Here is a 22,950-nt window from a genome sequence, read left to right as displayed (position 1 = left end):
CCATTTTCTGGGGAGGAATTCAAGCCAGCTGCAGAAATTTGCATAAGTAAGGAGAAGCTGAATGTCAATATCCAAGAAAATGGGGAAAATGCCTTGAAAACATTTCAGAGACCTTTGCAGCAGCCCCTCCCCTCACAGACCTGGATGCCTAGGAGGGGAAAAATGGTCTTGTGAGCCAGGCCCAGGACCTCGTTGCACTGTGCAGCCTCAGGACATGGCACTCTGCATTGTGGTCATTCTAGCTCCAGCCATAGCTAAAAGGTGCCAAGGTGCAGCTCAGGCTGTTGCTTCAGAGGGTACAAGCCTCAAGCCTTGGTCACTTCTATGTGGTGTTAGGCTTGCAGATGCATAGTGGGAAAGAGTTGAGGCTTGGCAGCCTCTGCCTAGATTTCAGAGGATGTATGGAAATGCCTGGATGTCCAGGCAGAAGTCTGCTGCAGGGGTGGAACTCTCATGGAGAACCTCTACTAGGGCAGTGCAAACGGGAAATGTGGGGTTGCAGCCCCCACATAAAGTCCCCATTGGGGCACTGCCTAGTGGAACCATGAGAAGAAGGTCACCATCCTCAGACCCCAGTAGATTCTCTGATAGCTTGCACTGTGTACTTTGAAAAGCTGCAGGCATTCAATGCCAGCCCGTGAAAGCAGCTTTGTGGACTGTTCCCTAAAGAGCCACAGGGGCAGAGATGCCCAAGGCCTTGGGATCCCACTTGCATCAGTGTTGCCTGGATGTGAGACATGGACTCAAAGGAGATTATTTTGGAGCTTTAAGATTTAATGACTGGCCTGCTGAGTTTTGGATTTGCATGGGGCTTGTAGCCTCTTTGTTTTGGCCAATTTCTCCCTTTTGGAACAGATGTATTTACCCAATGCCTGTACCCCCGCTGTATCTTGGAAGTAACTAACTTGGTTTTGATTTTACAGGCTCATAGGTGGAAGGTACTTGACTCGTCTCAGATGAGACTTTGGACTGTAGACTTTTGAGTTAATGTTGAAATGAATTCAGATTTTGGGAGACTATGGAGAAGGGATGATTGTATTTTGCAACCTGAGAAGAACATGAGATTTGGGAGGGGGCAAGGGTGGAATGATATGGTTTGGATTTGTGTCCCCACCCAAATCTCACATATGAATTGTAATCTCCAATGTTGGAGGAGGTGATTGGATCATGGGGACAGACTTCCTCCTTGCTGTTTTCATGATAGTGTGTTCTCATGAGATCTGGTTGTTTAAAAGTGTGTAGCACCTCCCCTTTCACGCTATTTCACCTGCTTATGCCGTGTAAGATGTGCCTGCTTCCTCTTTGCCTTCTGTCATGATTGTAAGTTCCCTGAGGCCTCCCCAGTCATGCTTCCTGTATAGCCTGCAGAACTGTGAGTCAATTAAACCTCTTTTCTTTACAAATTACCCAGTCTCAGGCAGTTCTTTATAGCAATGCAACAATGGACTAATATACTTTATTTTTTTCCTTTTCTTTTTCAGAGATAGTGTCTTGCTCTGCCACCCAGGCTGGAGTGCAGTGGTGTAGTGGTGCAATCATAGTTTACTGCAGTCTTGAACTTCTGGGCTCAAGTGATTCTCCCACCTCAGCCTCCTGAGTTGCTAGGAATACAGTATGCACTATCACATGCAGCTAATTTTTAAAAATTTTTATAGAGAGAGTCTCACTATGTTTTCCAGGCTGGTCTTGAACTCCTGGCCATAAGCAATCCTCCCATCTCAGCCCATTTCAGACTTTTAACCTTCAAAACTGTAAGATAATAAGTTGGTTTTAACACACTATGTTTGCTGTAATTTGTTACAATAGCAATAAGAAACTAACATAGTCAGTTACCCAGCTGGTAAGTAGCAGAGTTGGTATCTTGCAAATAGGTGTGATGGATTCCAAAATCAGCGCTCTTTCCATCCATGGGGATGTGGTGGTTTTAAAGAAACTGTGGATTCAAAAGTGGAAGGCAATGGCTGTAAAAAGCAAGAAGAGTGTAGGAGTGCTGATAATGGGTTATACTTGCCTTCAAATAACTTCTTCCATATGGCCTGATGTTTTTCATGTCAATAATCATGAAGTCATTTGGGTTCAAAAGCACTCTTTTCAAATTATTGCAAATACCTCTGGCAAGATCCAAAGGTCAATGGCACTTTAGGATGTATTGAGTTAATCTCAGTTTTTCTCCTATACTCGGTGATTATTAACTTCAATGAATAAATTGGAGTTTTGATAATAGTCATCCTAACTGGAATGAGATGGTATTTCATTGTGATTTTGATTTGTATTTTCCTGATGATTAGTGATGTTGAGCATTTTTTCATATACCTGTTGGCCATTTGTATGTTTTCTTTTTGAGAAATGTCTGTTAACATCTTTTGCCCATTTTTAATAGGGTTTTTTGAATTTCTTTATATATTCCTTATATATTCTGAATATTAACCCCTTGTTAGATGTATAGTTTGCAAATACTTTCTCCCATTATGTAGGTTGTCTCTTCACTGTTAATTTAGAATGGCTATTATTAAAAAAATAAGTGTTGGTAAGGATGTGGCAAAAAAGGGAAATGCTTACGCATTGCTGGTGGGAATATAATACAGCCACTACAGAAAACAGTACGGATGTCCCTGAAAACATTAAAAATAGAACTACCATATGATCCAGAAGCCCCACTAGTGGGTGTATTTCCAAAGGAAACAAAATCAGTACATCACAGATATCTGCACTTCCATGTTTACTGCAGCACTATTCACAACAGCCAAGACTTGAAATCAACCTAAATGCCCGATAACAGATGAATGGTTGAAGAAAATGTGGTATATCTACACAATGGAATACTATTCAGCAATAAAAAGAATGACATCCTGTCATTTGAGACAAGATGGATAATCCTGTAGGATGTCATTAAGTGAAATAAGCCAGACATAGGAAGACAAATACTACATGATCTCACTCATTTGCAGAATCTAAAAAAAGGTTGATCTCATAGAAGCAGAGAGTAAAACAGTGGTTACCAGAGGCTGGGTAGGGGTGAAGAGAGGGGATGATGGAGAGAGGTTGGTCAACAGGTACAAAGTTACAAATAGAAAGGAGGAATAAGTTCTGGTGTTCTATTGCACAGTAGGGTGACTATGGTTAACAGTGAGGTAATTGTATATTACAAAATAGCTAGAAGAGAGACTTTTGAATGCTTTCACCACAAAGAAATAATAAATGCATGAGGTGATGGATATGCTAACTGCCCTGATTTGATCATTATGCAATGTATACATGTATCAAAACACTGAATTGTATCCCATAATACGCACAATTAAGTTTTTTTTTTTTTTTTTTTTTTTTTTTTTTGAGACAGAGTCTTGCTCTGTTGCCCAGGCTGGAGTGCAGTGGTGCGATCTCGGCTGACTGCATGCTCCACCTCCCAGGTTCACGCCATTCTCCTGCCTCAGCCTCCCAAGTAGCTGGGACTACAGGCACCCGCCACCATGCCTTGCTAATTTTTTGTATTTTTAGTAGAGACGGGGTTTCACCGTGTTAGCCAGGATGGTCTCGATCTCCTGACCTCATGATCTGCCTGCCTCAGCCTCCCAAAGTGCTGGGATTACAGGCATGAGCCACCATGCCCGGCCCAATTAAGATTTTTTAAAAAAGAAATTGGAGTTTTGATTGGGTGAGGTGAAGCAAATAATTTTGAAGTATTGGCAGCACTTCAGTTTACAGGCAGGCCTTAGTGGGCAGAGAAGATGATGACAATGAAAAGCTTGGGGTCATTGAGGCCAATAGTTACAGTATGCCAAAGACTACTCAATCTATTTCAAACTTTCCAGAGGGTGACTGACCGTACAGATGTTTTCAAATTTCTTATACTGCACAAGACCCTCTTTATACTAGCAACTTCACTTAAACCTCATCTTCAAAAGCCTTGCCTTTTATATCTCATGTCATTTGTACAACCAGGGGTCGTACCTAGGAAGGTGAAGCTGTTAAACGAGTAGGGCTGGCTGGCCCTAGTCAAATTTGTGAAAGAGGCAGCTCTATTTCTTTTTAATTTGAGCAGGGACTTTGATGCTTTAACCTAGCAAGAATTCTCAAACAGAAAGGTTTTTGTTTTGTTTTGTTGATCTGGAAGGTTTTGAAGGCTCACCTGGGAGGGAGCCATCATTGCACATCCTTCTCTGAGGTCAGGATACCAATAAGAAAGGGAAGCTGGCAAGCTGAGTGGATGCCTTGGGGATTTTACTCCTATATTGCCATTTCCCATCTTATCTCCTCCCCCTGAGTAACCCCAAGGATTCTGGGGGAAATGAAAATTAGTTTTTCCTCACAAGTAAGTTTACAACGCTTTCCTTAACTCAAAGAGGAGTGTTTGGGTATGGGAATGTATCTTGGGTGGGAACTTCAAACACTCTGTATAGGGCTCCCCAATGGCGAGAAAATCTCTTTTCTCTGTTTAGCTCATTTGGAGTAGACATTCTATTAAGAATGTATTAGAGACTACAAAGGAAAGGAGGACAATAATATTCCTTCCTTTATTTCTCATCCTCACTGAATGATATGGCAGGTGTAGTGGAGTCCGAAGGAAAATAGATTTCTTTCCTCCCATCCTTACCAAAAGTGTAGTGATGCCTATAATCCACTCCCATCATAGATGAACAGTTGAAAAAAAATCTAAAAACATAACAAAGGTAGTTCAGAACTGCTGATAGAGGGGGTTGGATGATTTAACAAAAGAGACAGACAAAAAAAAATTTATAACACTATAATTATAAAGTTGAAGGCACATCCTTGGCAGAAATATGATCAATTACATGCTTATTAAAAACAAACTACTGAATATCTTAACTACAGTAGATGGATATTGCACAACATCGTCCACTGCTGTTTTGGGCACCAAACAATCAATGTTTAACAACGTTTAGCTAAACATTTCTTTAACTAAAAACATAAGGTTGAGACGCCTGGTTTTGGCTACAAAAGGCATTTGTTATCAACACTGTGAAGGAAGCTCTTTTAACTGAAGAACAAGAACTCGTGCTTTGTGCTCTATCTGGTTACTCATACCAGATGGAGGGACTGCAGAAAGTTAGTGTAAAAACAGGTAATAATTTGGCAAGAATCTGTATTTTTTCTATTTTGTAAAACAATACTTAAAAATGTAGAAAAGAAACAAAACAAACAAAAACCCAAAAGGAGTGATTCCAGGAATGTCTTTATTCTTTTTAAAATAACCAGTAACCAGATGCCTCACCCAGAGAAAAAAACAAAATGGAGTAAAATAAATATCAAGAAAAATCATTTTAAAGCATGATCCATAAGTAATAGAAAAAATTCTCTTAACATACATTTTTGATTTTAAGCTGTATACACAAAAGATATGTGCATTTAAAGTTTTGGAAACATCTTGTGTACAGTGCTATTTTAAACATTCTATACATATGAATAAAGAATACTTTTTAAAAAGTAAAGCACAATATAAAATTACTTGTTCACAAGACATCAAATTTGACATTCTAAAATGTTGATACTAAACTAGGAAAAATAACATTGCTATTTTCACAAATGACACACCATACATCTTGAGACTACAATGCTACTACTCTAGTTGTGTTTTAATCTTTGAAATTCAAAAGGCATCTTTGGATATTTAAGTTTAAGGTGCCCCATAGGTGAGTCTGAACCAGCACTGGATATTAAAGTATCCTTGTTATCTTCAGACTAAGGGCATGGTTGCTGAGTGAACACAGAAGAATGATAAATGAAATACAAATAGAGAACTTCAAATATCAAATTCAAATATAAATCCATTTCCCCTCAGTATGGTAATATGTATGTGTATGTACATATATATGTGTGTGTATATATATATGTGAATATACACAAACACACATTTATAAAATTTCTCATTAGTAACTCCTGACTTAAAGCTAGCTACTAACTGAAAGCAATATTTTTTATTCCCTCCATAATCAGCTCTTTCTCCTGTAAATACAGCTTCTCTTTGAAGCTAATGAAAGTTCAAGATTGCAAAAAAGACTTATGGTAGAGAATTTAAATGTGGCTACATATTACTTAAAGCAGGACCCTTTCTAAATAGCATGTTTTCTATTCTTGTTGTAAGGGCTGAAATTATCTATTTGATTATTTCAATACTATAAGCTGCTCTTCCCACTGTCCCACAATATGAATACAAGACCAAGAGGATGACTCAAAGGTACACATAATAATGGAAGAGTAACTGGCTGTGTTCAACTGCTTGAGGTGGGTGGGAGGGAGAAGGAGGGATGCTTCTTTTTTCAACATTTGCCTATCAGCTGTGTCTTCTAGAAGAAACAAGTTGAGTTATAAGATGGGTCACTTGAATTAATAAATAATAAAACTCAAACTGAAAGCATGGAGGATGGCATAGGCATTGGTCTAAAAAAGGGGCCTAGATATACAAACTCATTGATATTTCAGTGAAATGGGTTTGTCTTTCTAGATTAATAGCACCTTCATCAAAAGCTTCAGTTCTCTCTTTTAGACAGCTGAGACAGAAATTAGATCTTTTCTAAATCTGAAAGACAGCATGGAATAAGATTGTAAACTTTGAATGTGTATATATGAAAGGATAAAAGAGAAAAGGGGTAGGAAAGGAAGAACTCCATCCCCTACCCCCACCTGATTTTAAGAGTCTGCTCTAGAAAAATGATTTTTTGTATTTATTACTGACTTCAAGGGGAGAAAAGAACCAACATTTACGGAGTACAAAACCTATGTGCCAGATGTTGGGTTAGCAGCAGCTCTGCTTATGGTAATGGGAACAAAATGTTAGGAATTTACTTATGAGTCCTCTTCATTGACATATCCTGCATATGAAATTCATCTTGCAACTAACAAATAAATTTAAATAGTCTTACAAGTACCAGATCTCTGACCAGTGTATTAGCTACCAGGCACTCACAAGGGAATTTCTAAATTCATTTGGCAATGGGAACAAGCTCCTAAATTTGTCAACCACACCAACTAGGCAAGTTCAAATGTTTTAAACTGGAGAAAAGTATATATTTAGCTAAAAAGCATCATAACCTAGGGAAATTTTAGTTTCTGTATTATGATTTTACTGTATTTTTGGCAAATGTACCTTTGTGTAATAGCATTATTTTAAAGTATGTTTGAGAGGTTATCTGAAACACTAAAAGATAAATAAAATCTATTAAATTATATATACTAGCAAAGTGATTATACTCAATTCAAAAAATACAAATTTAGGCTGGGCATGGTGGCTCACGCCTGTAATCCCAGCACTTTGGGAGGCCAAGGTGGGCAGATCACCTGAGGTCAGGAGTTTAAGACCAGCCTAGCCAACGTGGCGAAACCCCGTCTACTAAAAAATATGAAAATTAGCCAAGTGTGGTAGTAGGTGCCTGTAATCCCAGCTACTTGGGAGGCCAAGGCAGGGAGAATTCCTTGAATCAGGTAGGCAGAGGTTGCAGTAAGCCAAGATGGTGCCACTGCACTCCAGCCTGGGCTACGAGACTGTCTCAACGAGTCTCTGTCTCAACAAAAACAACAAGAAACAAATTTAGTGAATCCAGGTAATTCTATATGACCTGTATATGTATAATAGTGTTAATCTTTGAAAATTTTTTGAGCAGAAGAGGCTCATAATGTTACATTTCCGGACTGAGATCAACAGACTACATGAAGAACAACTTAGAGCCCAACTCGGCAGGAGTGAACTGAAACTGAGCACAGAGCTAGGAAACTTTAAGGAATAATTTGATATACTTTTTACAACAGTGGAAAGATGGGGAGCAGGGAACCCTACAGACCTTTAAGGTCTTTTGAGCCACAACATTTAAAAAGGAGCAAAATATTAGAACAGTTGTCAGTTATTTTTAATCAATGAAAAACCACCTAAACTTGGTTAGCTCGAAAGAAAATAACAAAAGAAGACATACTGGAGCATCTAAAAAAGCAACTGCAAGGACAAGGACGCAGGGAGAATGGGGGAAAGAAAGCCTGCAATAAATAAGGCACATCTATTTTTAAACAGCTTCAACTGTTTCCCTTCTAAAACTAGATGTTTTATACACAGTGCTTTGAAAGTCATTGCTCCCCAACGGGGCAGGGATACAGGCTTGAGAGTATCTTCAGTATCTTGAATTCAAAAGCATGAATATCTTCATGCTCTCAAACCTTCAAATTTTTCATTATCTTCTTCTTGGGCTATTTTTTTTTTTTGGTCAAATAAAAAAAATATATTACTTTAGCAGCAGTTCAGCAATCTCTAATTGTAGGGCTTGTAAACCTCACTGCTCTACCTTATCTGTTGTTAGTGAAAACAAAAATATACTGGAAATTCAAGTTTAAATAAAGCTAGGTTCAGAGCTGATACCTTGAAAAAGATATTTTTGCCAATAGATAAACGCAACTCAAATAGAATCCCTAATATAAGAGCATGAGACCAACATAAAATCCTTCTACAATATTTTGAAAAGTGAAGGTAACATCATGAATGCTGTGTCAGTGCATGACAAGTTAAACTGGCAGCACTCTCCATGGCCTTTTATAATGCAGTGTCATCATCTTCCCTGAAGTCTCCCACCAGGAGTGAGTGCTTGTCAGGTTCACTGGTAACAACACTGTTTAGGGAGCGTTTATCAGACAGTAGTGAGTTTATAGAGGCTCTGCTATAATTAACAATCCGGTCCAGCAAACCCAGTTTAGGAGAATTCCTTGAAGTATCATCTATCCCAACATGAACGCTGATTTCTGAAGGACTCTTCTGTCCTATCTGGCTCCGGGCAGGCAGTTCATAATTCTCATAAGTTGGTTTCCTGTAACTGGACACATGCAAAATTACATTAGTTTGAAATAACCAAAAGTAAATGAGACGCTTGCTACATGCGCAAAAGAAAGATTTGCTCATCCACACTTGGTTTTGGTATGAAATGTATACAAGTGATCACTGGTAGGAAAATAGTTGAAATGAACTGTGTGGAGTCACATCATCAGAAATCCTACTTATCAGAGTTAGTGTACTATATTTTATCCCACTCAGTGCTTGTGGTTGCTATGCATAAAGTACACGAGGTAACAATTACATAGCTAATTATTACTGTTACCTAATAATAATATATATATTTTTTGAGACAGAATCTCGCTCTGTTGCCTATGCTGGAGTGCAGTGGCACAATCTCAGCTCACTGCAACCTCCACCTCCACCTCTCAGGTTCAAGTGATTCTCCTGCCTCAGCCTCCTGAGTAGCTGGGATTACAGGCGTCCACCACCACACCACGCCCAGCTAATTTTTGTATTTTTAGTACAGACGGGGTTTCACCATATTGGCCAGGCTGGTCTCAAATTACTGACCTCAGGTGATCTGCCCACCTCGGCCTCCCAAAGTGCTGGGATTACAGGTGCGAGCCACCACGCCTGGCCGCTAATAATAATTCTCATTAAGAATGGTTTGGGCTTATCATTGATCAATACAAGAATAAAACCTACCAAGAATGACTAGATGATAAAAGGAATACAAAATACAAATGTGAGTAAGCTATCATACTTACAGTTTAAGGAAGAGAGAAGAAAGTACTACAGAAACAGATGAAGCAGCCATTGCCGCAGATCCCATCCAGGGCTGCAAAACCAAACCAATGGGCATAAAAACTCCTAAGAAACAAGTATAGATTAGTTAGAGTAGATAATACTAAACAGATTATCAATGTGTTTCTAACATATACACAAATCATTTCTTTATTTGATACTTCTTCAGCATTTATCCCCTTGGTGGTGGAGATTTTTGTTGTTGCCATTTTTTCACTAATAGAGTGTTGCAGTTAACATTCTTGTACATGTCTCCACGTGCCCATGTCTGAGAGTTTCCGTGGGGTATATACCTAGGGGTGAAATTACTGGGTCATAACATGGGCACATCTTCAACTTTATGTGGATACTCCTCAGTTGTTCTCCAAAGTGGTTTTAGTGATTCATAATCCAACCAATAGCGTATGGGAGTTCATGTTCTACAAACTCACCCACACTTGGTTTTGACAGACATAAGAATGTTTGCTCATATGATGAGGATGAAATAGACTTATACTTTTAACTTTTAATGTGCTTCTCTATATTTTTCTACTTTTTCTATGGTGATCATGTATTACTTGTATAATTATTTAAAAATTACTTGCTCCATGAATTAATCTTACAGGACTTAGACTGTTCTTTAGCTCTTTGTTCTCTCAGTATTTGTGTGTCCTTGCTGATAAACAGTTTTGTAATTGTTCTCATGTCATTTCATGTCTTTCCTTGGCCCTCAAACCAGAGAGAACAAGAAGAAAACGATAATTATTTCTTTTATGTCATCATTACTAACTCCTACCAGGTCCCTAAGTTTAGGAGATTCTCAGACGCTTATTAAATAACTAAATTATTTTTTCTCAGTTATATTCCTTTGTTCACTCTCTCTCTCTCATCTGGTCTCTCAACCTAAAAAAATACCACCTGACTATAATAGAATATTAAGTGAAGAGCAGAAAATTCTCTGTGTGCTACAATCACCACTATGTAACAAGACAAAAACTGATGCAAAATAAAAAAAAGACTAGAGGAAAATATACTTGTATAATTCTTTAAAAATCATTTGCTCCATGAATTAATCTTGCTAACAGTGTTTGTGTTTGGGTAGTCAGATTAAAGGTAAATCTGTTTAGAAAAAAATTAATTAATAAGCAAACAAATACATATCTCTGTGCAAATATATGGAGAAAGAGATGAAGCAATGTGACAAAATACTATCAGTTGGTGAGTTTAGGCGAAAGGCATACAGATTTTCATTGTACCATTTTTTTTAATGTTTTCGTAGGTTTGAATTTTTTTTTTTTTTTTTTTTTTTTTTTGAGACAGAGTTTCGCTCTTGTTGCCCAGGCTGAAGTACAATGGCACAATCTTGGCTCACCACAACCTCCGCCTCCTGGGTTCGAGCGATTCTACTGCCTCAGCCTTCCGAGTAGCTGAAATTACACACATGTGCCACCACGCCTGGCTAATTTTGTATTTTTAGTAGAAACGGGGTTTCTCCATGTTGGTCAGGCTGGTCTCGAACTCCCAACCTCAGGTGATCCACCCACCTCGGCCTCCCAAAGTGCTGGGATTACAGGCATGAAGTTTGAAATTTTTCAAAATACAAAGTTGAAGACTGGGAGCGGTGGCTCACACCTGTAATCCCAACACTTTGGGAGGCCGAGGCAGGTGGATTACCTGAGGTCAGGAGTTCGAGACCAGCCTGGCCAACATAGTGAAACCCCGTCTATACTAAAAATACAAAAATTAGTAGGGTGTTGTGGCGGGCACCTATAGTCCCAGTTACTCAGGAGGCTGAGGCAGGAGAACTGCTTGAACCCAGGAGGTGGAGGTTGCAGTGAGCCGAGATTTTGTACCACTGCACTCCAGCCTGGGCAGCAGAGTGAGATTCTGTCTCAAAAAAAAAAAAAAAAAAAAAACTTGGAGGAAAAAAAAAATGCTTATATATTCTTAAGCTATAAGAAACATTACTGAAAATTAAAATGATTGATTTTAACATTACCTCTCACCATACCAGTAAGCTAGAAACAAACACTAAGCTCAAAACTAATAGTAAGAAGACAGGCTTCCAATATGTTAGGTCTCTAATGACTTTAGTGGAAAAAGCAATACTAGTTAAGAGTCACATACCAGCAGCTATGGGAATTCCAACCAGATTATAAATTAGAGCAAAGACAAAATTTATCCGAATCCTCTTGACTGTCTTTCTTGATAAGTCAATACTTGCCACTACATCCAGAAGATCATTCTGGGAACAGAAATATTTGTGATATTAGTAAGAGACTCTAATTTAACCAGTAACTTTTACATTTGATATTGTATATATTGAAGATTACGTCTACCTTAGGGTAATATGTGAATTAACTGCAAATCTCAGATAATGCTAAAACTTGGACTCAGCTTCCGAAGGTGTTTTTCAAAAATTTTCCTCAGGGTTCTGAAAACACTTTTACGGGTGTATGCTGGTACAAGGATTAAATCTACTTAAAATAATCTCAGCAACTATTTGTTGAAGATCATTTTATTCCAAATCCTCTTTAATCTTCTTCACTTTAGAAACTTATAATTCTCACTTGCTTATTAGCAGGGTTGAGAAAGTCAGGGGGTAAATTAGCATGACTTCCCATAATCCCATTCCATATTCTCAAACTCTTAATGGCCGATAGCATGGAACTTAAGACAGAATTGTTGTGCTCAATATACTTTATGACACTATCATTGACCATGAAGGGCAGTCTCATACTCCTCAAAGGTCAAGCCATGGCACTTACCCTTATCAAAACCACATCAGCTGCTTCAATGGCTACATCTGTGCCTGTGCCAATGGCAATTCCCACATTAGCCATTGCCAGAGCTGGGGAGTCATTGATTCCATCTCCCACCATTGCTACCCGTTTCCCCTCCTCTTGAAGTTGCTTCACTTTAGCAACCTTGTGAGAAGGTAGAACTTCAGCAAACACCTTAGTAATGCCAACCTATGTGATAAAAATAAACTCAATTCATTTCAAAAAATAATAATGAGTACCTGAAACATAACTGAGCAATAACAAGCCATCAGTTTTCACCCACAAGATGTCCACATTTTAAAAGACTGATAATATCTAGTGATAGCAAGGATGTGGAGAAATGAGCTTTTATACACCGGTGGCTGGTGCGTAAATGGCGACTCTTTTTGGAGGGCATCTGGCAGCATCTATCAAAATGTGAGCATCATTTGGTCTAGCAATTCCACGTCTAACTCTATTTTGGACAAACTTGTACAGGTACAGAAAGATACATGTCCAAAGATGTCCATTATTGCCTTGTTTGCAAAAAGAAAATTTTCAAAACCACCCAAATGTCCATCATTAGGGAAATGGTTAATTAAATTATGATACATTCATACCATGGAATTCAGTATAGAAAGAATAAAGTAACTTTTTTTTTTTTTTTTTTTGAGAGAGAGTCTTGCTCTGTCACCCAGGCTGGAGTGCAATGGTGCGATCTCAGCTCACTGCAACCTCCACCTCCTGAGTTCAAGCAATTCTCCTGCCTCAGCCTCCTGAGTAGCTGGGATTACAGGCATGTGCCACCACACCCAGCTAATTTTTGTATTTTTAGTAGAGACAAGGTCCTACCATGTTGGCCAGGCTGTTCTCAAACTCCCTACCTCATGTATCTGCCGGCTTCAGCCTCCCAAAGTGCTGGGATTACAGGTGTGAACCAATGCACTCAGCCAAAATAACTTTTTATGTTCAGATATGGATGAAGCTCCAAAGTATATTGTTATGTAAAAAAAGCAAACTACTGAATAATCTGTTCAAAATGATCTAACGGATGTTGAAAAGACCAGAATTATACTGTATATGTACTCTGTAGATGCACATATATGCATATGAAAAAGTGGCAGTGTGGGGGGCAGTAGGACTGGACGGGGAGCATGGGGAAAAGAGGACAACCTTTTTACTTTATATCCTTCTGTATTTTTTACATAAGAAGGTGTTAATAGGATGGGTGTGGTGGCTCACACCTATAATCCCCGCACTTTGGGAGGCCAAGAAGGCAGATCACCTGAGGTCAGAAGTTCGCGACCAGCTTGACCAACATGGAGAAACACTGTCTCTACTAAAAATACAAAATTAGCCAGGCGTGGTGGCACATGCATGTAATCCTAGCTACTCGAGAGGCTGAGGCAAGAGAATCGCTTGGACCCAGGAGGCAGAGGTTGCAGTGAGCCGAGATTATGCCATTGCACTTCAGCCTGGGCAACGAGAGTGAAACTCTGTCTCAAGAAAAAAAAAAAAGAATGTATTAAAAGATTACTTGCATTATTTATTAGAAGAGTGGAGAAGGCATTCCAAAGATAAAAAGATTGAAAAATGTTAGAGGTAAGGCAAATGTGGGAGTCAGAAGCAGAAAAATGGTACGTCAAAGTGGCACATTAGGAAAATAGTTCCATTGGTAGTGTTTAGGATGGACTAGAGAAGGATGTGTGTGGAGCTATTGCTGTGTTTCAGCCATGAGATCAGGAGAGCCCAGCTTAGGCTGGCAGCACTGGTAAAGAATATGAGCAACATTTCAAAGGACGCATCAACAGAAACTGATGTACAGTGTCACGCAAGCATCCCATGAACTAAGCAAATACCTTTTTACTTATAACAGCAACACACAAAGCCCAAAGTCCTTCCAGCAAAGCATGGTAAATTTTCTCAAAGGAACTAGATAGGACAACTTAGTGATAATGAAAATAGTAGGTAATGTAAATTTCTTAGCATTTGAAGGCAAGACATAAAATGTATATCAATAATTTCACATACCCCTATCAATTACCTGAGAAGCAATAGATCTAGCTGTTTTACTGTTGTCTCCAGTCATCAGAACTACTTCTAAGCCCATAGATTTCAGAATATGGACAGCCAGTTCTGCTTCCGGCTTCACTGTGTCTGCAATGGCTATCAAGCCACACAGCTCATCTAATATAGGGGCAGCACAAAATAAGAGAACTTGGAATATGGTGAAAGCAGAATAACATTCTGACTTGAAATTTCAGAATGAAATGAATTTTCTTAAGTAAAGTTGTTCAGGGGGGCATGGCTTAACTTAAAATATCTCTGAGCCCACACAGATTTATACTACAAACTCTGTAACGAGTCTCCACATTTGGTTATGAAAATTTCAGAGTGAGGTAGGGGTTACTAATAAAGTAATCATAGGAAAATATAAAGAGAGACCTTACTGGATATTAGAAGACCCTTTTTGTTCCTTAGAAAGGTATTTGCCAATAGCCTCAAACACTTTAATTAATTTAAAGGCAAATGAAACTGAAGACTAATACTTTTTTTCTTTTTAAGGTAAAGGGTGGGCAGAGAGAGACAAAATGGGTACTTTATAGTGGGAAAAATATTACCATAAATTTTATTATTTTATTCTATTTACAAAAGTAAAATGGTATTCTATGCTTCTTCCCAGACCTAAAAAGGCCATAGTAAAATACTGCCTTCATACTTAGCAAACGTAAACGTTGAGTGGAATTAATCTCACAAATAGAAATTTACCTTAAGAAATAATTGAACAAAATAAAGCACATACAACCTCAAAGATATTTATTGTAGCATCATTTACAATAGTGAAGGAATAGTCTAAATTTCCAACAAGAGGGGAATGATTATAGCGTGTAAGATTGATATATTATGCAGTATTATAATAAAATTATATAGCAACATTAGAAAGCATTAAGTAAAATAAAGCATAATAAAATCGTATGTGTACAAGTGATTTTAACTTTACTGAGGTAAAATTTACTTACAATAAAATCTACCCAGTAAAAAATGGTATATGTACTAACACTGTACTTCTGCAAACACACGCACATTTCTTTCTTTTTTAAAAATTTTGTTGTTATTATTATTATACTTTAAGTTCTAGGGTACATGTGCACAACGTGCAAGTGTGTTACATATGTATACATGTGCCATGTTGGACACACACACATTTCAAGACAACTAGGAATGGAATATACAAAATTAAAACTGACATTGTGTGCCGGGCGTGGTGGCTCACGCCTGTAATCCCAGCACTCTGGGAGGCCAAGGTGGGCGGATCGCCTGAGGTCAGGAGGTCAAGATCAGCCTGGCTAACATGGTGAAACCCCGTGTCCACTAAAAATACAAACAATTAGCAGGGCGTGGTGGCGCGCGCCTGTAATCCCAGCTACTCAGGAGGCTAAGGCAGGAGAATCGCTTGAACCCAGGAGGTGGAGGTTGCAGTGAGCCGAGATCGCACTATTACATTCCAGCTTGGGCAACAAGAGCGAAACTCCGTCTCAAAAACAAACAAACAAAAAACAAAGAAACAAACAAACAAAAAACCTGATATTGTGTTAGGATGATGGGATTATGAATATTATTTTACTTTGCTATTATTTTACTGTTGTTATTTTTAGGTTTTAAAAAATCCTTGATTAGCCTTTATTTAAAATATAGGCTAGGGAAGAAAGTAACAAAGGCAGGCAAATGCAAGATAATTTTAAATTAATCAGTAATAATCATGTGTTGTTGACATTTTCACTTTGCATTCAAGACACTTTTGAATAACCCTCATAGTTCAGAGGTCTCTCGAAAATATATAAATTAATAAAATAACAAATGATAACATTGAGTTATAGCATACTTATGGAAAACCTTACCATCAACTGCTACTAATACAGCAGTCCGACCTTTTTTCTCATGTTCAGTCATGAAATCATCTACATTGTTACTAATGACAAGACCATTTCTAATCATCCACTCCCGGTTACCAATGAGGACTTTATACTGTTGAGCATTAAGAGCATCTGAAAGTAGACAGAGAAATAACATTTAGTAAGTTCAATTAATCTTTATAAAAACCCATGAAGCAAGTTCTTCCTGTCTAATCTTGCACAGTCACTACATTGTATTGTTCCTAGAACATAGCCTCCAACAGTGATGTTCAAATTTTCTGAGAACATACTCTGCTCTTCCATGCCTCTGGGCCTTTGCACACATTGCTGCCTTCATCTGAAATGTCCTTATCCCTCCTCTCCAGACAGGAAACTCCATCACATTCTTCAAGAGCCAGTTCAAATATTACTTTCTGGTGAGGCTTTCCCTTCGACCTTCCACAACGATTCAATCAAATTTAAAAATACTGTGCATCAGGAGCTGAATGTGGCTAGATGAACATGTATAATCATGCTGACATCTCATTTTCTTTAAGTGGGCCCTTAGTGCTATCTGGCAACTTGACTATATTTCCCTAGTCCATTCATTCTCCATTTCTTCTAGATGGCTATTTCATACCTTCTCATCTCCCTTCAAATCTCCAACTTCTCCTGCCCCATCCTAATACCAGATGATGACTCTGCTTCCTACTTCAGAAAGAAAATAGAAGCAATCAGAAAAGAACTTCCACAGCTCTCATTGCCACATTCACTCAACTACCTGTGCCTCCTGTGTCTGTGTATCTAGCTTCCCTTCTGTTATTATAAACTGATTCTGCTCCTAATTTAAGGCCAACCTTTCTACTTGTGCACTAGACACCCGCCTCCTTTGCCTATTCTAGAACACCTCTCCAATAATTCTCCCTGTCCACTCCTACACAACTTTTTTCTGCTGTACACTGTCCTAACTTAAAAAAAAATAAAACCTCTCTTGATCTCACCCACCTCTGTAGCTACCACATTTATCTGCTTCTGTACACAGCAAAACTTCCCAAAAGTATCTCTATTGGCTGTCTTCAATAAATATCTTCCCATTCTCTTGTGAACCTACTCCATTTATTGGGGTAGTCAAAAGCTTTATGCTTTTGACTCTAAGTACTCCAGTGAATTATTACAGCCAGTGATCTTTACTTTAATTCTCAGTCCTCATCTTACTTGTCCTATTAGCAGAATTTAACACAGCTGTTCACTCCCTCCTGGAAATACTTTCTTCATTTGGCTTCTAGGATACCACATTCTTAGGGGTTACCTCCTCATTGGCCACTTCTTGGCCTTCTTTGCCCATCCCTCCTCATCTCACTAACTTCTTAATTTATAGTGCTGCAGGATTCAGTACTTAACTCTTTCTTTCCCTTTATCTACTCTCACACCTTGGGGTTCTAATCCAGTCTCATGGCTTTAAATACCATCTATACCACTGCAGTCCAAGATAACTTTCTGTGATATTAGAAATGTTCTGTAGCTGCTATGTTTAATACAATAGCCACCAACACAGAGATGTGGCTACTGAGCACTGAAATGGGGCTAGTATGACTGAAAGATGAATTTTAAATTAAATTAAATGTAAATTAACTAATTTAAAGAGTCACATGTAGTTAGTGGCTATTTTCCTAGACACCACAGACCTATAAGCAGAGGACTCCCAAATCTATCTCTCTGATCCAGTCTGTTTCCTGGAACTCCAAACTTCTGTAGCCAACTGCTTACTTGGTATTTCCATTTATATGATATCTCCACTTCGGATATCTCTAATAGGTACTCAAACTTAACATGTACAAAACTGAACTCCTGATCTTTTTCCCAATACTGTCCCTCCTATGGGATCCCCCATCTTATTTAAATGATAACTCCATCCTTCTGCTTAGGCCACAAACCTTGGCATAATTCCTGACTCCTGTTTCTCTCATACACCATATATATCCAACCCATGAGAAAAATCTGTGGCTCTCCTTTTAAGACACATCTAGAATTCTACCATTTCTTACAACCTCTACTATACTGGTCCAAGCTACCATTATGTTTCACCTCGATTATGACAACATCCACCAACTCATCTCCCTGCTTCTGCCCTTGCCCCCCATCCCCACAAGGTTCTCTCCTGCCTCAGCCTCCTGAGTAGCTGGGATTACAGGTGCCTGCTACCACGCCCGACTAATTTTTATATTTTTAGTAGACACGGGGTTTCACCATGTTGGCCAGGTTGGTCTTGAACTCCTGACCTCAAGTGATCCACCCGCCTCAGCCTCCCAAAGTGCCGGGATTACAGGCATGAGTCACTGCACCTGGTTTACCTTTAAAATGTTAAGTCAGATTGATTTTGTCCTTCTTCTACTCAAAACCATCAGATTGCTTTTGTCCTTACATATCTAGTCCCAAACCACCTCTATGACCTTGTCTTATACCCCTTGCCCACCCATTTACTCTGCACTTGTCACACTGTTCTCCTTTCCATTCCTCAAACAAGTCAAGCACATTCCTGACTACAGGCTTTGGTACTTACTATTTCTCCTGCCTGGAATGTTCTTGCCACAGAAATCCACATAGCTTTTTCTCTCATCCCCTCAGATCTTCGTTCAAACACTACCTTGTCAGTGAGGCCTACCCTGATCACCCTATATGAAGCAGAACCCACTACTCCCAGCACCCCTATACCCCTTGCCTCACTTAATTTTTCTCCATAGCACTATCTCCACTGGACTTATTATATTTTCTTATTTATTTGCTCACTCTCTTGTGTTCTTCCACCAAGAATGTAAGCTCCATGAAATAAGAACTTAGTTTATCTTGTTTACTGCTGATTCTTTAGTGCCTTGAACAGTGCATGACACACAGTAGGTGCTCAATAAAAGCTGTCAAATGAATTTCCTATTTGTCAGTGTGCTTGATACTAGAAGTTCATAGACAAATAATAAAGAAGTCACAGACTAGTAGAAATAGGCAGGTAAATAAATAATTATCATACACTGTCCTAATACAATAACAGAGATTAAGTACAGTTATGATTCAGGAAGAAGAGCAAATACCTCTGCCAATACATGTCAGTCAATGAAGGCGTCACTGAAGAGAGAGACATAAACTGGGTCTTGAAAGATAAGCATAAGTTCACGAGGTAGATTCCATTTGTGAACAAGAACATTACATAGAGAAAATGGTAAATGAAATGATCTAATAAGCAGGAAATGACACACCATAAGGAAGAACTGTAAGTAGTTAGGTAGGGATGGAACATGGAGTACATATGCAGTAGTGGAAAAAGACAAGATGAGTGATGCAGGGAGGCAGGAGACATATCATGGGGAACAGATCTTAAACAAAGTACAGAGAGACTGGACTTTGTCCAGTAGGAGAGAGAGAACCATTCAAGCTGGGATCCTTAACAGAGACCCGTGGATGGGTTTCAGGATACATGTGCATCTCTTGAAACAAAAATTTTCTGAGGGGTGGGCCCATAGCTTTCATCATATTCCTCCAAAGGTCTATGGCTCAAAAACAGCTTATAAACCACTGTAATCAAAGGTATTGATCAGAAAGTGATATGACTAGATTTTGCATGTTAGTAAAATCACTCAGGCACGAATGGGGAGGGAGGTATTGGAACACTTAGTTGGGTAGATCATGTTTTGGGGGCAGATGGATAGATCAGCGTGGAGCCAAGGAAACAGGACTTGGCTAAAGATATGGATTTTGGAGTGATAGTGGAAGTCTGTGGGTGGTAGAATAAGTGATGAGCATGAATAAGATTGTACAGAGAGAGTATGTATTATAAAATGAGAAAAAGACAAAGAACAAAACCCTGACAACATACTCTATATTTGAAAGCAAGAGAAATGAGGAACCAAAGGACAATTAAAAGGAACAGCCAGGGGTGCAGTGGCTTACACCTGTAATTCTAGCACTTTGAGAGGCTGAGGTGGGTGGATCACTTGAGGTCAGGAGTTTGAGACCAGCCTGGCTAACAGGGTGAAACCCCATCTCTACCAAAAATACAAAAAATTAGCCAGGCGTGGCGGCATGCACTTGTAATCCCAGCTTCTTGGGGGCTGAGGCAGGAGAACTGCTTGAATCCAGGAGGCAGAGGTTGCAGTGAGCTGAGATCGTACCACTGCACTCCAGCCTGGGTGACAGAGCAAGACCCCTTTTCGAAAAAAAAGAACAGCCGGGGAGGTGAGAGGAGAATCTAAACAAAGCAGGGTCATGGAATCATCCCTTAGGAAGGAAGGGATGGTCAACATTGTCAAATATCTTAATGAGGTCGTGCAGGATGAGGACTGAAAAGTGACCACTGGAGAGAGCACTGAGGTCAACAATCATCAGTTAACTTAGAAAGAATGGATTCAGTAGTATGGATGGGGGAGAGGCCAGACTGCAATGAACTGAGGCCTGACTGTGGAGTAAGTGAATTCAACAAACCTAGATTACCCTTTCTAGAAATTTGATATAAAAGAAAAAGACAGAATCTATATGGGAATATAGATGGGAAAGGACAAAATCTAGATGGGAATATAGTGATTTTGATGGAAGAAATATTTATATGTTTAGGAGAAGAAACTAAAACAGAAAGAGATGAAAAATGAAGAAGCAAGGAGACCTAACAGAAAGAGGGAGGTCCCTGATGAATCAAGAGAGGGTGGGATCTAGATGAAGGGATTCATTAGGCAAGATGAAGGATACTGCTTTGCCTGAAAAAAGGAATGATTCTGGGCAAAAATATGTAAGAACACATGACCAAGAACCATAATTTTCTATATAAAAAATAAGATAATTTGCAGAGGGGACAAAGGAGAGGGTCGCAGGATCTTGTGAAAGATAGAAAAGGTTTGGAGCAGTTGTAGTGAGAAAAGAATGATCATGGATAATCAGCTAAGGCTAGACCTCATCACCCTATGGTGGTGTTAATGACCACAGTTGGGAAATGTTCTTGACTAATTTGAATGATCAGAAGGCATAGGGTAAAACTGACTTGAGGACAAGAAATTATGATGCCAATTTTTGTTTCTTCTATAACAGTTCAGGGTTATAAAGTTAGCCACATGTTCATAATTGCCCCATAACTGGTACTACAAAGAAAATTAGCTTACTTGAGATCTGGGCATCAATAATCATGGAAGACGAAGTTGATGACTGTTCATTACTGGCATCAATTTGAACCAGGGATGCATTTTTAATATTATTGTCCTCTATATTCCAGTTATTCTTATGTAGCAAGCCTTCAATATTGGTGACTTTACAGCTAATACCACAGCCTGGCACAACCTGGAAATCTATGCAGGTACCCAAGGTTTCAGTGTCCAGTTCCTAACAAACAGAAACAAAAGGATTTCCTCTACTGTTCTGATAATGCAAGGTCATTTATTAGCACAATAAAAGATAACACCAAGTTAATTCTAAATGTTTGTAATAAAATTGTCACTTATTGCCTACTTGACAGTGGATTTTGATAAGGACAAAGGAATAGAGCATCAAACATAATAATCAAAGTTACAGAAGTGCCTCAAAATCTTTGTTTTGGCCAGGCACAGTGGCTCACACCTGTAATTCTAGCCGAAGAAGCCGGCTAGGAAGCCAAGGTGGGCAGATTACCTGAGGTCAAGAGTTTGGGACCAGGCTGGCCAACATGGTGAAACCCTGTCTCTACTAAAAGTACAGAAAAAAATTAGCCAGGTGTGGTGGTGCACACCTGTAATCTCAGCTACTAGGGAGGCTGAGGTGGGAGAATCGCTTGAACCCAGGAGGTGGAAGTTGCAATGAGCCGAGATTGCGCTATTGCACTCCAGCCTGGGTGACAGAGAGAGACTCTGTCTCCAAAAAAAAAAAAAAAAAAAAAATCTTTGTCTTAATCCCACTCTCTAAAATTTATGGAAAACATGGAAAGCTTATCAGTATTCTCTGATCTTTCCAGTAGATAATTACAAATTAAAATTTTAATTCTGTAGTCAAGTCAGGTTTTCTATTCAACACAGGGCAACAAAGGGTAACAAAGTATATATAGGGCCTTTAGTTACTAGGGGCTCTCCATCTGCTCTCTAGTCTACGTCTTTAGTAAGCCGAAAAGTTCTGGGGGCCCTCATTGTTTCCTAGCTCTTTATAGCTTCATCCTCTCTGCTGTTTGATTTTGGTGTAAGGAAGCCAGATCAGGTAATAGGTAAAAGGGAAAGAACAAATAAATGAATGGCAACACCAATGGTCGAAACTGCCACATTTTAAGTATAAAATTAGTGTGAGACAATTCATAAAGAACTCATGCAAATGAATAAGAAAAAGACAAACAATTCTGTGGAAAAATAGGTCACAAATACAAACAGGTTAGAGGAAAAGAAATTCAAATAGCCAATAAATATATAAAAAGATGCTCAACCTTATTCATAATTAAGGAAATGCAAAGCAAACCATCAAGTAAATAGTTTTTCACCTATTACATTGAGAAAATAAAAATAAAGTGTCGGTAAGAATGTGGGGAAATGAGCACTCATAATTTTTGGTGCAGGTATAAATTGGTATAACCCCTCATGGGTATTGGTAATCCTCATCATATGGGTATTGGTAAGATTCATCAAAATTTAACTGCATACATCCTTTGACTTAGCAATTGCATTGATAGGCATTTAATGTAGAGACAGACTTGCAAAAACTGATAAGGATGTTGAGTGTATACTGTAAAAGCCAAAAAAACCAAACAATCACATTA

The 22,950-nt window shown here is 38.8% G+C and overlaps 1 protein-coding gene and 1 pseudogene across 3 annotated transcripts in view; both read right to left on the bottom strand.

Moving 5' to 3' along the window:
* LOC126946307 (S-phase kinase-associated protein 1-like) overlaps positions 1 to 22,950 on the bottom strand; it is a 682,386-nt pseudogene that overhangs the window by 469,356 nt on the left and 190,080 nt on the right. The window lies entirely within an intron of this gene.
* ATP7A (ATPase copper transporting alpha) overlaps positions 4,731 to 22,950 on the bottom strand; it is a 144,276-nt gene continuing 126,056 nt past the window's right edge. For both annotated transcript variants that reach the window (XM_050776291.1, XM_050776292.1), the window contains exons 17-23: positions 21,344 to 21,560; positions 16,212 to 16,358; positions 14,357 to 14,499; positions 12,319 to 12,522; positions 11,678 to 11,795; positions 9,535 to 9,637; positions 4,731 to 8,807 (exon numbers count right to left, since the gene is read on the bottom strand). In XM_050776291.1, coding sequence (XP_050632248.1) covers positions 8,531 to 8,807; positions 9,535 to 9,637; positions 11,678 to 11,795; positions 12,319 to 12,522; positions 14,357 to 14,499; positions 16,212 to 16,358; positions 21,344 to 21,560 — 1,209 coding nt within the window. In that variant the 3' untranslated portion in view covers positions 4,731 to 8,530. The remainder of the gene's footprint in view (positions 8,808 to 9,534; positions 9,638 to 11,677; positions 11,796 to 12,318; positions 12,523 to 14,356; positions 14,500 to 16,211; positions 16,359 to 21,343; positions 21,561 to 22,950) is intronic.

Source organism: Macaca thibetana, chromosome X (assembly GCF_024542745.1).
Source record: "Macaca thibetana thibetana isolate TM-01 chromosome X, ASM2454274v1, whole genome shotgun sequence".
Taxonomy (NCBI): Eukaryota; Metazoa; Chordata; class Mammalia; order Primates; family Cercopithecidae; genus Macaca; species Macaca thibetana.
Note: the sequence above shows the minus strand (reverse complement) of the source record. Positions and strands in the feature narration are given on the sequence as shown.